This window comes from Mercurialis annua, linkage group LG2, assembly GCF_937616625.2.
Source record: "Mercurialis annua linkage group LG2, ddMerAnnu1.2, whole genome shotgun sequence".
NCBI lineage: Eukaryota > Viridiplantae > Streptophyta > Magnoliopsida > Malpighiales > Euphorbiaceae > Mercurialis > Mercurialis annua.
The window spans coordinates 11,636,556-11,654,726 of NC_065571.1; the positions used below are offsets into that span (position 1 = coordinate 11,636,556).

The 18,171-nt window shown below is 33.3% G+C and overlaps 1 protein-coding gene across 4 annotated transcripts; it reads right to left on the minus strand.

Moving 5' to 3' along the window:
- Positions 1 to 743: 743 nt before the first annotated feature.
- LOC126667651 (myosin-2) lies at positions 744 to 17,720 on the minus strand. 4 transcript variants are annotated; one of them, XM_050360673.2, is made up of 27 exons: positions 17,495 to 17,720; positions 16,998 to 17,097; positions 16,371 to 16,858; positions 15,587 to 15,688; positions 15,345 to 15,488; positions 15,097 to 15,247; positions 14,964 to 14,991; positions 14,657 to 14,825; positions 14,504 to 14,567; positions 14,356 to 14,369; positions 14,179 to 14,263; positions 13,727 to 13,774; positions 13,253 to 13,356; positions 12,976 to 13,114; positions 11,055 to 11,173; positions 10,792 to 10,944; positions 10,608 to 10,697; positions 9,315 to 9,392; positions 8,816 to 8,974; positions 6,744 to 6,947; positions 6,244 to 6,449; positions 6,013 to 6,148; positions 4,412 to 4,541; positions 4,065 to 4,187; positions 3,876 to 3,988; positions 2,565 to 2,777; positions 744 to 1,568 (listed from the first exon to the last, which is right to left on the minus strand). In XM_050360673.2, exons 3-27 carry the CDS (start codon positions 16,821 to 16,823, stop codon positions 1,083 to 1,085), a joined length of 3,711 nt encoding a protein of 1,236 aa, XP_050216630.1. In that variant the 5' UTR covers positions 16,824 to 16,858; positions 16,998 to 17,097; positions 17,495 to 17,720; the 3' UTR covers positions 744 to 1,082. The 4 variants fall into 4 exon arrangements, with proteins under 4 accessions (XP_050216630.1, XP_050216629.1, XP_050216631.1 ...); XM_050360672.2 differs by lacking the exon at positions 16,998 to 17,097 and having other exon boundaries at positions 17,495 to 17,719; XM_050360674.2 differs by lacking the exons at positions 16,998 to 17,097; positions 17,495 to 17,720 and adding an exon at positions 16,942 to 16,958.
- Between the last annotated feature and the right edge of the window lie 451 nt (positions 17,721 to 18,171).

The following is an 18,171-nucleotide window of genomic DNA, read 5'->3' on the forward strand; positions in this document are numbered from 1 at the left end:
AATTGATGTTAATCAAGCTCGAATATGAGCTATTAGAATCGACTACCCAGTTGAGTTCAAACGTCAAGATTGCTCGATAGACTACCGAACCTAATTGAGCATTAATTGATTCCCTTATCATTTTTTATACTTATACTCATTTGCAATAATATATCAAGTTATTGTAAAATTTTATTTTCAAATATTTATACAAATTCATCCCAAATTCAAACTCGCTGATCTAGTTTGAATCAGATTTTGAATTTTAAAGTCGAATGGAGCTCGAACTTGATAGCACTTCCAGTTGAATTTTGAGTTTTAGGGGTAACTGAGCTCTGTTACTTCTAATAGGGGTAACTGAGCCGTGAACCACTCAAAATTGACTCAAATCGACTTGATTTTCAATTCGTGCTTATAACTATTCAGAATTGAGCCAAAATCGACTCGATTCTATTCGAGTCAATTATCAGTCAAATTCAAACATCAAAATATTTAACTCAACAAACTAACAAATCTAATCAAACTCGAATTAATTTACTTTTTTTAAATCCCTTATAATTTTGTGTATTTACAATAACATCCTTATTTGTAAACTAAAATTTAACTTTCAAATATTTATAGGATAATCGAGTTGAATTGAATTTCAAATTTAGAGTCGACCTTAACAGTATTTCAGCTCGACTTGATCATTACCATCTATGAGTCTAGTGCATTTGGATGATATAAGAAAGATCTGGTAACAATTTCCATGATCAAACAACAAATAGCAGGCAAATGGACAATTTCATTCCATCATGACCAAATTTCTAATTACATCTATGATAACATCATCATACTATATACAAATAACCTATCCTACTTTGCCAAAAAAAAAAAAAGAGAGACAATTAATCTGAAATCTCTCACCTAAACCTATTTGACTATACACACCAATCAACAGTTTGGTGGATATACATTGATACAATTTCTCCAGCTACTGCTACCCTCACAGCATAGAAAGACCAATTATTCTTTCTACAAATAGCAAAGTGATCATCTTACAATGGAGAGAGCGAATGGAAGCTTTGGTAACATAATATCTCCGGCATTCGCATCTCCGCCTTTCATCTTCTCGACGCGATCTTTCCCCACCATTTTCGAGATCTTCTATCACCTTCTCCATGCCCAACTTTGTTAAGTCTAACCTTTGTATCTCGTAATCTAACCTTATAGTCTTTCTTCCATGCCTCAAATCTGATTTTCAATTTTCTAAGCTCTTCGTCGGGATTCGTCTCGTAAACTAATTGCCCTGCTTTAACCTCGGCTAGTGCTTGAACATCACTGTCGAAAGTTTGTTTCTGCTGCACAAATTCTTTTGCAAGAATGTTAACCGCATTTACAGGACCGTTATTAGTCTCTCTCCCCAATCTTACATCAGGAATGGCAATAGTGGTTTTGCTGGGTGTGCATCCGCCAGGGGTATGAGCTCCTGTGGGCGTATTATTATCCTCGGAATCATAATATCCAGGTGATGGAAAAGAATCTAGTTTTCCAGGTTGAACGGCGGTGTTGTCAGCGGTAAGACTCTTCCTGGCTGCAGCAAGACTTGTCTGGAAAGAAAATTATATTAGAGATTCTTAAACATTTAAGTATGAGGTCATAATTATCATACGAAAAGCATGCAATACAAATTGAGATCAGCATCTTTATCTACAAGAATTTAGATCTACAGCTCATAACTAAAGTAGGAACTATGGCCATACCACATTATAATCCTTCACAGACCTATTGGCCTAAGGAAAAATTCACTTTACTTGGATTTTAATGCAGGTCGTATAGGAAAATAAAAGATGATATAAAAGGGGACAAGTTATCATCTCGTTGGCCAGTGTGGACCCATCAACCAAATCCAGTGAATCATAGACCATTACAACCAACATATTCTAAATGATAAACACTGCTGTTGTCTCTCTTTTCAGGCTATAAAATGGACGACCCTTGGCTTATTTTAGCAAGTAAAGCTTCTACTTGCTTTTAAAGGGCAAAAACACTTGTATTCTTTGTATAAATCTCATCAAGCCTGCATCTAGGACCAGGACCAGGACTGTTCAAGTTATCACTTTGGTTTTGGACCGTATATCTAGTAAATTTCTCATATGGTACTTAGATGCAGACTAAAGGCACTCCCCCAGGTAAAAAGAAAAAAGAAATTACTAAAGGTCATATAATGGATCTGCAGAAAACAAAATACTTTCAAATTAATTCAAGATTTCACAACATGGGATCCAGTGTCAGAGTAAAGTTGGCATTCCATGACAATCTACATGCTGTCACTATGTAAGTAGTTGAAATGTATAAACTGTAATTTCTAGGTAATCTAAAACTATGCCGAAGCCAACGTCACCCTAATAACTTCTAGTAATGAAAAAGGTGCCGCACAAAACCAGAAAATGGCAGCAAGGGAAGTGTTTGATTAACAGGTGCTTCCTATCAATTCATTGTAAACCAGTTTGACTGCATGAGCTGTTACTATCCCTTTTCTCTTTCCAGCACAAAACAGCAAGGCATTATTATGTACTTACAGAAAAGGACAAAAAACGGCTTACTTGCAATGACTCCATTTGCATTTGCCACGTTTCTTCCATTGTTTTCATTTTTGTCTCGTAATCAGACCACCTTTTCTCAAACTGCTTTAATTGCTCCCGCAACGAAGCATTTTCCTCTTCCTTATGTATCAGGGATACTTCTGCCTTGGCAACCCTCCTATGAAGCTCTGACATAATTAAACCCTGAATATCAACATGCTCTTGTGGTGTGACCTGGTCAGCAAGAAAAGTTAGTACAATTCAGATAAAAAGGAAGAAAAAGACAGATAGGTATGAAGGCGTGTCCCAAAAAATTTCTCAAGTTCAAAGCTTAATAAAGCAAGGTCTAGCACCTTTACTTTCACCTCATGTGCCTAGTGCCTAGGCTGCATGACCGATTTGTTCATGCGCCTTACATAAATAACAGGCCAAGTAGGTTTTTTAAATGTGAGAAACAAGGGAAAATATATAAGACGCATGTAATTTAGACAGAGTGAAAGGGGCACTAATTGAATTCAAACCAAGGGAGAAATAATTGGCATCACTGTCTGTGTTCAATGCGACCAGGGGATGTACTGTTATGGACAATTAAGTTTGTCTAAGATTTTTAGGTAAGAAGATAAGAAGCATTTAAGTTAGCATGACAAACTTCGACAACAGTCTAATTTGCTATCACAAGACCTCTACATATAACTTGGTATCATATACCCCCTCTGTAGATTTAACATTTCAACTGTATTAGACTACTTTTCAGATTATATTGGGTCGGTATCACTTCTTGTTTAAGGATCTTTCCAGAGCAAGACTGTGATATAATAATTCGATGTTTTAAGAAAAAAACATTCTTATTAGTTTTATAATTCATTCCCTGCTTTCTGGCTTCTCGCCAACAACCAAATACTAATTTCTTATTATTAAGTTACTGCCAGCTGCCAAAGAAGCGTCTCCCTTCTAATTTACCTCAATTTTCCCGTCATTTTGACCTAAATTCTTCATCTTAATCTAAATTTAAATAAAATATTGGAAGCATCAAGAGATGGTGACGCAATCACATCAAAAACGCATCTTAAACTTCACAAAAAGAACAAACCATAGTCCACACCTTCTATTTTTCTTGCTAAGGAAAAGATTTAAAAATTAACAAAAATAAGAGAAGATTGCACCAATCCTGATGAAAACCATATTTCTTTAAAGGAGTCGAAGCAATGCTTCGAAGCTAAAAAGAGATACGCAACCCAAAACCCAAAAAAAACATTGTTGCTATGAATGAAAACTCGGAAAATAAGGGCCAAAATATGCATGGGTTAATTAAAATGACATCAAGCAGCATACCTTCACTTCTGGAATCTTCTTTATACGCCTTTTTCTAATATTTACATTGTCAGTTAGTTCTTTAACTTTATGCTTGTCACTAAATTGTTTCCGAGCTAACCACCCACGAATTGCTGCAAGGAAAACACTGTAAGAATTTGCATTGAATTAACAAGATCCAAAATAGGCAAAAAAAAAAACAAAGTTTACCAGATTGCAAGAAAATGACTGCCACCAGCTTATTATCAATCATTGGGGCAGGCACCTCCGTGCTATTTGTGCATCCCTTTACATTACAATCGTACCACCTTCTGGCATTTTCACCACGTACAACTGAATTTCAAAGCAAACAGAATCAAGTCAGTATCAGTAATGAGAGATTGCTCTTCACATGTTCATAAGAATTATAGTAAAATCATCATAATAAACTGCACATACAAGAAGAGGAAGGTGAAAATTGCATAGAACAGAGAAAAACGGATGCTAAAATGTGAAATAATCATGCCACTCAATAGTCGAGACATGTGAATGAGATGAAGCAAATGAAATATACTCACATGATTGCAATACCGTCACTCCTTTTTTCAGTTCGTTCATATCACGACGAACTTGGCAACCGCGAAAATGCTTTTGAACCCCAAGTATTCCAAGCATAACTTGCTTTCTCCTCTCCTCCAAGTTGCCAATCTGAGATCCAGTAATAGATTACATATCAGTCAAATAATAAACTGTGATAAGTATAATCCAATTTGCAGCAACAAGAAATATGTTGAGCTCAAATTAGTTTAAACTAGTAACGCAATACCTTTTAAATTCTGCCCAGAGCAAAAGAATCACACTCCAAATTTGTTTTTGGTCAAATAACAAGTTTTTTGATTGATTGGTTAATTGACATGATATCATAGTCTCTATGAATGAAATATTTATGCACAAAATAATGTGGGTCTAAACTTGTTCATATTTCAAATACAATAGGTATTCACGTGTAAAGATATATTAGAAATAATAAAACCAAACTTTGAGTCTCACCTAATAATTTAACATTTTGAATTGGTTCGCTATTTGATTAATTTAATCATAAGAAAAAATGCATTTAAAACGTGCAAGAAGACAATTATACGTAGAAATACTATATAGAAAGAAGGTTTAAATGACATTTAATCATAAAAATGGATCCAGAGAACCTTAAAATGAATATTTGTTGAATCCAAAACAAAATGTATTACAGAGGCATGCACCCAAACTAAACTGACTGAAAAACCAAACTGAATCAAAAATAAAATGATTTGCTCGGTTCACTTTTTATAAACTTTTTAAAGAATTCAATTCAGTTCAGTTTTCATTTCGCGAAACTGAAAAATCGAAAAATAAATGATCTAAAATATTATATATATTTTTAAAAATAAAATAATATTCTTATATGTTCAAGAGATAAAAATGCACATCTATTATTATTTGACCTAAATTTGATTCTTAATTTTAAAATCTCTTAGTTCTTTTTATTTTTTATTAATTTTGTTCTCTAATTTTTTTTTAAAAATTGATCTTATATCTCAACCGAACTTTACCCCTTCAATTCGGCTCGGTTTTGACCAATCATTTCTGAACTGAAAACTGATTAGCACACTTCATTGTAAATTGATTGTGAAACTTGGTTTAGCTTCTTCATAAATTGAATTTTCTGATGACATTCCTAAGTCTATCACAATGTAAGGGCCAAATTTGTGTGCTGTGGTAACATTGATACACTAGCACAGAACGTCCTTCATTTCAGCAGACTTCTCTTTTATTGTTGTGCATCAATCAGGAATATTTCATATTAGGTAGGTAACTGGCAAGCTCACAAACTGATATTTGCAGTAACATATTTTTTTCTATGGATGCTTGAATGTAGGTGGTATTAATTATAGATAATTATTATGAGCAGTAATTCATTGACTAGAAAACAGAGTTGGACCTAGTTCTAAGAAGTGAGATTTCGATAACTACAACCTCAGTAAAGAGCCATTTGAAATCTTATGCAGCTAAATCCTTAGATAACAGATTAAATTTTGTACACCCTATGTAAAGCTCCAGTTACAGCATATAGAAGATAAAAGTGAAGAAGACTGGTATCAACTAGAAACATTTGAAACTATTGAAAAATAGACTTGTGTACCTGTCCTGTACGAAGATACACTTTAGTATACCCAACTTCATACATTTCAGGGGGTATGCTAAACTGTTGCAGAACAGCTACCGATATACTTAGCGGATCCTGAGATACAGTTGTGTCGGAGAGTAGAAACCCGAACCTATATTTTTGTACATGTTAATAGCAATAATTCACTAAGCAGTACCCCAAGAGGATAGGGGTTAGTATAGAACTCATGAGTTTGTTAGTAAGTACCTTTGAGCAAAATCTTGATGAGTTATTCGAGTAGGATATCCAGATCTCGAGATCCTAACAACCTCTAGAACTCCACAACATCGTAGTTGTTGCAACACAAGGTCATCTTCATGCACACCAGGAAGCTGCTTAGAATTTGGTTTTATGCAGCGTATGAAATGAGGTGTGGTGTTCTCCAACTGGTGCATTAGTTTGAAGAGTTGACCCTACAAGCAAGAACAATAGCCTCAAGGTTTATCAAAACATGAAAACACGAATAATTATGCACTCAGCTGAGAGATAACTTCGCACACCAATTCTTAAAGTATGTTCTTCATATTACAAGAGTTGAGGACTAAAGCCTTGAAAATCATTTTAACATTCAGAAGAAAGAAATTGATTCTGGAAATTCAAGCGTCACGTGATAGCTTTCTAAACGCATATAGGTTCGACATCTGCTTTGAAATACATCAAGACAGAAAAATGGCAGGTCAGAGCACTAGAAAAGCAAGCTTATCTACCTTGAACTTTGTACCAACACTTTGCTTTGAGGATTCCAATCCATAAGATAGACCTGAATTACTAGATAACTTCTCAGATTGATAAGATGATTGGGCGACAAACAACTGCGGCAGTTTGCAACTGCATGATGATAGTAGCTGGAAGAGATCAGAATGCAAAGGATCTCGGTTCTTTTCCAGAAAGCCATTTGTATCATATGTAACCTGATCAAAATTTAAATGTCAATAAATATGTAAATATGCTAATTACAACTAGCCAATTAAGAATTTTCAGATGTACTAATGCTAGCAAGTGCAACAAAAATGCAGTCATTGAGACTCCCGAGAGGCTACAATCACCGTGAGCAAACATATTAATGAACAAGAACACATTTTTGCTATGCTACTAATACTTGTACTTGCCATGTTATTCCGCCTAAGCTTGACTAGGGACCTATTTATGAATTTTTTAATTCAATTGCATATTTCTTCCAAATTTAACAATTGAATTAAATATATCATCCTTTATTTTTCTTTTCCATTCACTTGATCTCTTTTTTTTTTTTGACGAAGCCTGATCTCTTTCATTTAGATGATTTTGTCCAGATCCTGGTTTCTTCTAAAAAAAGGGATGGAGAAGGATCTTCTTTGGTGGATCCCTATTTAGTACCACTCGTTCTGAAAGTTGTGTCTATTTCTAATTTACTCTTGTTAGTTCAAAAATTTGCATGAACCAAAATGTAAATACAATGGACCAAGTGAAAAAAATTATCGCGTCGAAGCATCAAATTTTCCGCAAATGTGCCTCTCTAACTCAATAAAGAAGAACAAGAGAAACAATGGAAAAGCAAAATTTATTGGAAACTTGGCTGTTTCGACATTGCTTTTCTCCATATTTTCTAGAACATGAATTTACTAATCCAAAGCTAAGAAGCAAAGGGCTGGAGCAATTTGAAAAAAGACAAAAAAAGTTTCTTGTGAAGGATTTATCAGTCATTGCTAAACCCAATACTACTACACTTCTTCCAATTTATCATTATAGCTTTAAGGCATAAACTAGTTGTTAAATAACCAATTCACCCAAAAACTCAACCCTCCAACAATAGTTTTATTATCTTAAAAACTCCGCATGCAAATGCCCATTGAACTTGAAGCGTGAACAAAGAAGCACACAGACCCATTTCATCTTGTTCATGAGGATTGTCAAGGAACGAACTCTAAAACATTTAACCATAGAAGCTTGGATACCTTGTTAAAACAACCAATTCAGCCAGAAATTCAAATTGTTGAGTGAGGCTCCAAAAATAGTATTATTATCTTAAAATTAATAAAACTGAATTTATTTTTAGAATGTCGTAAATTTATCCATATACTTTCTCCGTCCACAGAGGATATAAAATATTACTACTTTTAGTCTACCAAAAAAAACACTAAAAGATATCTTTACCTACAAAATTTGTTGATTGTTTTTTATTTTTTTAAAGATTGGAATCTATGCAATATGAAATTCTATGGGCAATAATTTGTAAAGTGTTTAATATAGCACAAAAAAATGAAATTCTAAATGAGTTTTAAGCAACTGCAATATTTAATATAGTGACTCTGATTTTTGTAAATCACTATTCCATAATGGTTCAATTCAAAAATATTAAAAGGGTATTTTAAAAATATAACAAAAGGTTAGCTATAGTTAACTAATTACTTAATTCTTGTTGAAGTGTTTTTTTTTTCCTATTTTAAGGGACAGGGGAGTATTAGATTTTCTCAATGAATTGTAATCTGAGACGATCACCAGTACACTATCAATAAGTTTGAAACATAAGCACAAGAACCTGGTCAAATTGCCCATTATTATCACAGAACTTCCACAGTAGAATCTGAGATATTTGGGTCTAAAAACACAAAACAAAGTGGAAGTACCACAAATTCTTCTGAAAGAGATTGTGTTTTTTTTCCATATGCATTCATTTCATCTATTATATTAAGCAGTTAACAAAATGTCTACGATTAACAATGTTCTCAAACTGCCATGCAGACCTCAGTAAGGTACAAAAAAAGCAGCAAATCTCGTCTAAAAGATAACATTAACTAACCTCTCCAGCATAATGCCGAACTGCAAAGGCTCTTCCTCTTTCAGCTTTAAAGCAAGAGTTGCCACCCAAGTGCTGCTTAACCTTATTAGCAAAGGTCAAATCAGTGGCATTTGGGAAATTTGATTCCTCGTCCAACAAAGATAATAGTCCTAACGGTCTCTGCACAAAAATAGTTAACAATTACTTAAAGCATAACAGCAAACATCCTGATTTAAATCACTAAGCACAAATCTAAATAATGATAAACGCTTCAGTTATTAACACTAAAATGAAATATTCATACACTCGGTGCAAGCTATAGTAATATGACAATGAGTAACTTAAAAGGTATTGTCTAAAGTACGGATATGAAATAGCAAACAGAAAAGTAGAAGAACTAACTTTCCATACGCCCAAGAAGCTTGAAAAATCCAATGCAATTAAAACAAATATGAAAAAACATACAACAGAGGTACAAAGCTGCACAAAAATTGTACATCAGTAAAATCAACAGAAATACCTTCTCAAAGAGGTTCAAGCAATTTTGGTTGTCGTCAAATTTAACTTTAGTCCAATCAATCCCATCCTCTTCGTACTCCTGAAATAATGAGAACTTGTAACTTTGTTTTGCCCAAACAATCAGGTCACCACTCACATCGGTAAATACCAGAAAATTCAAGAGGCAGAAGGGAAAATACATCCAAAGAGAGAAGACTTTACATCAAAAACAATCAACAAATTCTGTAAGTAAAAATTACACCTTTTATTTGTGAAACCATGGGTCAATCCCACTGCCCCATTTAGACTTAGGAATTTCTTCCACCATATAAGTAAAAATTAATTTCTATCAATTACTGGGAATTTATAGATAAAAGATAACATGCAATTTTTAAATTTTGGTAGTTTCAAACAATTTCTGTAAGCAACTACAATTAAATGGCAAGTTCATGGAAATATGTGACCATACCATACTGCAAATAGAAAGAACAAGAATTTTGCTTATATACAAAATCTTAATTTATTTAAAATTCTTCTAAACTAAGTTTTTAGGGACTTTGTTTCATGTAGAAGTAAAAAAAATAAGGCTTAATTCCTTAAAAAATCCCCACCTTGCATTTTTTCTTCGTTTATACCCTGACCTTGTAAAAACACCATTTGTACCCAATTTTGGGTTTTTATGTTTCAGCTCTACCCAAAAGCATTAAATTGTACTTTTTTCATTTGGAAAAGAGTTTAAAACATACTTTTTTCTATTTTAAAATATATAAATAAATCCTTAAACTTAAAAAATAATCAAATACATCTAAATAATTAATTAATTTTTTTTAATTTGATAAAATAATAAAAAATTAAAAAAATTAGTATTATTTTTAATTTTTTTTGTCAGAAATATTTTTAAAAAAATTAAAAAAAATAAAAAAAATTTCGAAATATTTTAAAAAAATAAAAAAAATAATTATTATTTTTTAATTTTTTGAAAAAGATGGTATTTTTGTATTATTAATAATATTAATATCTAATTAGTATATAAGTTAAAAATGAAGGATTGTTTTAAACTTTTTTCAAATGAAAAGAGTACAATTTAATGCTTTTGGGTAGAAATGAAACATAAAAACTCAAAATTGGGTACAAATGGTGTTTTTACAAGGTCAGGGTATAAACGAAAAAAAAATGCAAGGTGGGGTTTTTTTAAGGAATTAAGCCAAAAAAATAAACAACTATTTAGCTCTTAGGAAAGAAAATGCTAAAGTGAGAAATTATGAGAAATTCAAAATCCATGTAACCAACAATTTTGATGACATAGAATGCTTACCTCCTGTTCAAGTTTAAACAGATGCCTGTTGAAATGTTGCTGCAGCCTTTCATTTGCATAATTTATGCAAAATTGTTCAAAGCTATTATTCTGAAAATTTGAAAAGCTGATTATTTACAATGATCCAGGTGCATAGCAATTAGCAACAAAAACATTACCAGACATAAAATCACAACATGCACACCTTGAATGACTCAAACCCATAAATATCAAGGATATTAATGGATCTCCCAGTCCTCAGTTTGCCCACTTCAAGAGACTTGTTGATTTGGTCCACAAGCCAATCAAACAAACTTGCATAGATAAACTTTGCTAATGCATCTCTTCTATCAATTGCCTGAATACATGACAATCAAGGACCTCAATCAAGCATGTGTTAATATTGTTTACATAAATATGATGCTCGGGAAATAGAACAATTTTGTATCTATGTGAACTATTAAATACCTGACGGAATGTCAATTTTTTTACAACATCATCCTTTCCAAATCGAATTTTATGTGTTGATAAAGCGAGCATCAAGTCTTCTAAGCTACAACCCATTAACCTTGCAGCATTGGTCAGAGCTGTAAGATGTGCACAACAAACAGTCAATAGCGTCTCCAACAAAAAGTACTAGAAATACAATGTCCTATATGTGATAGAAGTGTAATTTTCAATGGTGGTCCTCAAACTTTCTTCTCTCTCATTGTCGTCTTCGCTTTCAATTCATAACAACAAAATTATTAAACTAAAAGTCCCTAACAATTTCCCCTAAATTGCCATGATTTGGGGCTTATGTTGTCGTTACATGGCGTCTGATGCAGACAAAGAAAATGTATCAGAAACATATGCCGGTCAAATCATAAGGTGGCGCCGTGTAAGTATCATATCAATGCCACATGTCATCTCTTTCTCATTCTATTATTTTCTAATTCTGCTTCCCCTTCTTCAAAAAACTAATTAAACAAAAGAAAATTGAAATTGAAAAATGAAATATTAGGGCATCCCAGTTATCACCATCACATCACCGCCTTTCTCCCTCTCATCATCGCCACCGCCTCTCACGCACTGCACTACTACCTCTCACCACTCACTCTACCACTTTCATTTCTGCAAAACCAAAACAAAAAGAATAAATAAGCTGCGACTTCTCTCCACTCTTTTTCACCTTTTTCCTCTTTTGTTCCACCATTGCCCCATACTATATAGACCCAGATATAATGTCATTCTCCCATTTTTATCTCTATTATGGTCTTGAAATATCAGCGATGAAGTCAGTGGGTTCACCTCAGGCAAAATTATTTACTGGTTCTATTTTTAAAAGAAAAGATTAACTATATGTCTCAAATCCAGCTTATATATGTGTTCAACCTCCTGTGAAGAAAAGAGAAGTGATGGCAAAGGAAAGAGAGAAGCAACAGCAACTGGTCTGTCACTTCCTGTTAACTCAATTGTTGTATGGTCTTCACATGGTATACCCCAGCAGATCTCATAGAAGATGTAAAGTAGGATTTAGGCCATGAAATGTAAAGCCAAAATCCAGATCTGTTTGTATCCTAATAGTGTGCTAAGGGAAAGCAAAAAAATAGCACCAATTACAAACTTAGAATCCACTTTTCAAATAAACTCCAGAATTGCTTCATCGATATTCCTATTCCATCTTAACCCCTAAAATTAAATACTATCAAGCAAAATGGTAGAGTGGGAGGAGGAAGAAGGAGGTGCATCGAATTATTAGGGTCCTAAGCTTTCAATTTTCTTTTGTTTAACTAATTTCTAAAAAGAGGGAGCAAAATTAAAAAATTCAAAAGAGATAACATGTGGCAGTGCCGTGGTGCCGCCTGCTAATTTGAATGACATGTAGATTTTTTGTGATTAAGAGAATGTTTATATCAGACACCATACAAGCGCCAAGTTAGAACAATTTAATAAAAAATGTTAAAAAATAATGATAGGGACTTGTGGTGTAACAAAATTGAGCTTTTAAATATAAGTGTTGCCAATTGCTAACAGTTGTACTAAATTAAACTCTTAGTCCCACTCTTATAAGTGATAAACAATAGCAAAAATGATCCAAATTCTAATAACTTGACACAGAAGTTGACTTCCATTTTAAAATTTACTAGCAAACTAATCAGCATTTTTATTTTCACTCATGACCCGGAAATGACACTTTGAGCATCTACCGCAAAAAACACTGACCACCTCACTGTCACTGCTCAATAAAATTATTGAGATTGATTGCAAATTTTCTTGTAAATTAGATAAGTAGAAAAGGAAGCAGATTAATCTGTAACTATGTACTCAAAGCTGGCATGAGAACAAAAACAACAACAGACACACATCCACTAAAATAGACATTTTGGAGCTTATGATTATAGATTACCTTCATCAGCCAACACCTCCACATGATTTTCATTGTCAATTACTTGAAACGATATGTTTCCAAGCCATAATATTGTAGCAAGCATAGCAAATACTTGTTCTTGATCCGATTTGGAAATTTGAACAACATCCATGGCTTCCTGTAGAAATGGCGAAACATCCCCACCAAAAACAAAAAAGAAATGTAGAATATTCAATGCTATGAAACAAGAGGAGGGGGCGCGTTTACAGCTTTACAGTGTAAACACTGACAATCAATACTTAACCATGTTACTTACCATTAACTTTTGAAACTTAAGGGCATCGTCAACGCCATCAATTGATAAACATTCACTTTGGTTAAGATAGTTGTACTCACTGGCCATTTTAAGATTCAATCTCTCTGCAAAGAAAAAGGGTAGGTAAGGGAGGGCACAGTCATAGTTTTTAGCTTCTCAAGAAAAAAAAATTGGCCATAAAACTAAAACTTAAAATCTGAATGCCATAATGCTATCAGCTGCAAAGCTTGACAATGAGAGTTCAAAAAAATAAAATGATATAACCGGCAGACAGACAAATTCCTCGAGGATTAAAAATAGTAGAATTTGTTAGAGATAATACTATTTTTGAGCCTCGCCTAACAATTTGAACTTTTAGGTGAATTGATTGAGTCTTTTTTTCTTTCTAAACGCACAGCAAGAGTGTATATATCAGCCTAATAAATGTCACTTAGGATCTAAACAACATTGAAACTTGCGTAGATAAACACTCACTCGGGTTAAGATAGTTGTACTCACTAGCCATTTTAAGATGCAATCTCTCTGCAAAGAAAGAGGATTGAGGGAAGAAAGGACAAAATCATAGTTTTTAGCTTCTCAAAAAAGGAATCAGCCATCAAAACTAAAACTTAAAAACTGCCACATGCCATATTTCTATGAGCTGTCAAAGCTTGACAACCAGAGTTCAACAAATAAATTGATAAAACTGGCAGACATACAAAATCCTCGAGGATTAAAAATAGTAAAATTAAAATGTCAAGATGGTCAAATGAAATGACTAAAAGTAAAACATACAAAAAAGAAAAAAAGAAACAGAACTTCATAGGTGGTATTACATTTCAAATCTATAGATGGGAGCTGAGATTCATTCTACAACATTTTAGCATCAGTTGTCAGCAAGAGTATAACTATCAGCCTAGTAAATTTAACATTTTTGGATATAGTACCTCTAAGAATTGATGGAGCACCAGCACATAGCTGATAGAAGACATGGTAGGATCTTTCACCATTGGCCAATTGAACTACTCTTGACTGTTCCAAGGAGACATAATAAGTTCATAAGTCCAACACAATGAAGACAGTTTAAGATCAAAGCCAAAATTCAGAAGAACGGGCCAATTTACCTTTTCCAGCAGAACTATTCGAAAGTATCAAAGGTGTATCAGCATTTTCATATGCATAATGTTTCAAAAGTAAGCGAAGTCAGTTCTTACACAAATATCATATCATGCACTCTAATAACAGCAATGCATAAAACTTAAGCATGCTTACAAGTTTGAATTTTGGCCCCACATATCTTCCCTAATGAGCTGAAATGAATTTCAATCAGCTTGCCCTGTCATTAAGATTGTAAAGTAATGTGTAAAACTAACTATCCAGGTATCTAATAAAGTATCAACAGAAACACAAATAGCGGTAACTTACAAATCTACTGGAGTTTCCGTTCCTGGATGTTTTTGCATTTCCAAATGACTCGAGTACACAGTTGGTCTGAAGAATTTCAGTCTCTATGCCACCAGTACCACCACCAAGCGTAGCTAAGTATTGCATTGCATATTTTGCTGTCTCAGTTTTCCCGGACCCACTCTCACCACTGCAAGACCGATGTTGAAAAAGTTCATAGCATGACAAGCACCCGAAATAAAACGACCCAGTAAAATAGAACGTGAGGATAAGGAAGAAAGGAAAGCTCCAAATTATTATTTAAAAAAAAAAAAAAGTAGTGACTAACCTTATGATTATTGACTGATTTTTTTCATCTGCATATCATTATGACCAAAGAAACAGAATGAGGAAGGAGAACCTTGAAAAGATAACAAAGAAAAATGCAGAATAAAGAATGCTAAGAATCAGTTATGACTTACCTTTCATCATCTCACTGTAAGCAGTGTCTGCTATGGCATAAACATGAGGATTGTCCATAAGCTTCTGTTTGTAAGCCTCGATAATTTTATCTCCAAAAAGTGGCACAGGTTTAAAGGGATTGACAGCAATCAATACAGGCCCTGCTTTACTCTGTATAATCAAACATGAGAACGCTAAAGAGGAGTGTAAAGAGATTTATAACTTGCTAACAAGGGTACTGGAAGCAATAGTATTTTATTGCACATACATAAATCATATCCTCAGAATACCGGTGCTTAAGATTGTAAAGAACTGATGGCTCGTTTAAATAACTAAGTTTTATAAGATCATCCACACCCTCGAGGATATCCGGGTTTGCAGGCAAGAGGTCTGCTATGGGCACCTTTATGAACTACAAAAATGAAATAACGTTATTTGCAGCTAAATCCCCCATAAGAAATCGAAAAGATGATTAAATAGGATTCAGAGGAACAGAGTCCGAGTACTTACATTTCCGCCTGAAAGTGAAACAACAGCTTCATCTCCTGAAGTTGACTGTATTCTTCCTGAACCCCATCTCCCATTTGCAATTTGACACCAAATACGTAGTTTCTGGAAGAAAAAATTCCATAGATTAGTGCAATTTCATAAGCGCCGTCTTCCACCAAACCAAATATCCATGCATAGCAATAAAAATACCCATGAAAAATAAAGGAATTCACACATCAAAACTACCGTTTCTTACAGGTTAGAAGAATTTAAAACTTATCAAGCGACCAATATCAAAAATCACCAATCTAAACATATTGGCTATAATTCAATTAAGTGTATGCCGACTCATATTTAGCCAATCATCGCATGATACAGCATTGCTAACATGTTTTTCCAACAAACTACAGGCTGATGCGGCTTTCTATCATTTACATTCCTGCTATACTTAAGTTCTGACGTATTACAGGTTATCGATTATGAATATAAATATATGAGTTATGACAAAAATAGTATCTGTTCTCCAAGTTCGTATATTCTATTGCAATATGAGGCACATGCAAATCATCCATCATACCCAACCCATCGCATTTGAACTTCTGCATTTAAATCAAAAGCCTATTGTAAAAAAAGCAAAATCACAAACAAGAATTTGCCCGGATCTTATCGCTAGACATTCCAACAGCGTAATTATCATAACATTCCACCTATTATAATCCAAAGCACAAAAGCTAAGTAGATCCAAATTGGAAATTAAAAGAATAATAGTAACACATAATACCATATAGTTTTTCTGTCCAATTACCTTCTTGAGAAAATAACCAATGTTATCATCCCACTCTGGCTCTTCAACCTTCGGCATTGAACCAGCAATCGGCCCTCTCACTGCCTCATTCTTCTTATCTTCAGCATAAGGATTTGAATCCTCACAATTATGATCTTTCCTCATCTTTTTACTTCCAAAACTTCCTATTTTATACCCGAGTTCCTTCTCCTTCCTCTTTGTATTCTCCTCCTTCCCTCTATCATCTTCAACAGTTTCAATTTTACTTTCTATTTGGCCATTAGCGCCAACTTTAAAGTCCGTAGGCAGTGATTTTCTCGCGGAGGGAAGTCTTGCTTTTGACGTGGGCCGAGCTGGCAAAGCAGGAGGCAAGTCTTTAAACTTCTCCATAGCCTCATCTCGCCGCCTTATCGAATCCAACATTTCCTCCAGTGAGCTTCTCGCCGCCGAGGGAGCTGACGCTGACAACATCATTTTGATTGCAATTTACTCCCTTCAATTACAAGATCCTGAAAATGACATAAAACTTCCATTAAGAATGAACTCACCAACTTAAAATCAGAAACCAAAAAGGCAAAGATCACAAATTTACCACCCTATGTCATACCGCAAATGCAATCAACAAATTCATGAAAAAACTTTTAATACCTAAATTGGATCCAAACTTTAAAACAATAGTCCACAGCTTTAAACATAGGGGCTTCTTCAACCCCATTATAAAAGATGGAAGCTTTGAAACCCCAAACAACTTCAACAACAAAAAATCAGTTAGTTAATACAAATTTGAAATAGAATTTGTCCATTGACAGGGAAAAAAATGGAACCAAAAATAAAATGTTAAATCAAAAATTTAAGCAAATGTAGCCAAAAAAGCTCAAAAATTTGAGTCAATTACATTAAAAAAACCACATGAAAAACGCAGTTTTTTAGATCCAAGCTTTGAGAAAAATGAAGGGCCATAAAATTTCAAAATTTCAAAAAAAGAAAAAATAAACACATTAAGAAAAAAAAATAAACACTCACTCTTTTATTTAAATTTATCTCTCTAAAAACTCATAGCTTAAGGGTTTTAATGCTTAATATAACACACAAATTTCACCAACAAAAACCCTAAATGTAAACAAAAAAAAAACAAATATACTTACAAATTCATAACCAGAAAACTTCAAAAAAAATTGCTTGTCAGGACAAACACCACTACACTTGAAAGAACAATTTAAATGGAAGAAAATAAAGAAGGAATATTTTAATGGATTCAAATGAAGAATTAAGGTTTAAAAGAAAAGAAAAACGATTCTGGTTTTGTTTATGAGCAGTTGTATAAAAGCATAAACAAAAACTCTCTGTAATAATCTTAATAAACTGAAAAACAAAGAGTGTCTGTCTGAAAAAATTAAAAATAAAAAATAAGGTTGTGTTTTTAAGGTGGTTGTTAATTAGCAAAATAACAACCTTTTTAATTGATATAACAGAGATTTAATTTTAATTTTGTAATTTGTTTTTGGTGTTGTTGTTTGTTGTTGCTTTTAAGGGATTTTTTCTGTTACATTTTATTAAAAAATATTCAAAATTTTCAGGTTAGGTAGCTTTAAGAAAAATATAAATTTTATTTTACTTTTATAAAAGCTGTAAGAAAAACAAAGCTCAGTCTAGAAACTGAAATTTTTTTAGGTAAATTACAAATTTCAAAAAGCTGTTACTAATTTTTGAAATTTTTAGTTAAATTACTAATATGTCCTTGTGGAGATTCAGGTGGGTTTGTTCTGTTTGTTTGGATTTGGATGGAAAATATATTTATCCAACCCATAAAGATTTTAGGCTA

Bases quoted from the DNA above. Each gene is read 5' to 3' on its own strand.
- LOC126667651 (XM_050360673.2), bottom strand. From the start codon at position 16,823: ATGATGTTGTCAGCGTCAGCTCCCTCGGCGGCGAGAAGCTCACTGGAG. The intron at 3,989-4,064 runs GTAAACTTTGTT...TTTTCCTTGCAG, and splicing joins AGTCATTTTCTTGCAATCTG to CAATTCGTGGGTGGTTAGCT. The intron at 1,569-2,564 runs GTAAGCCGTTTT...TTTTCTTTCCAG, and splicing joins TGCAAATGGAGTCATTGCAA to ACAAGTCTTGCTGCAGCCAG.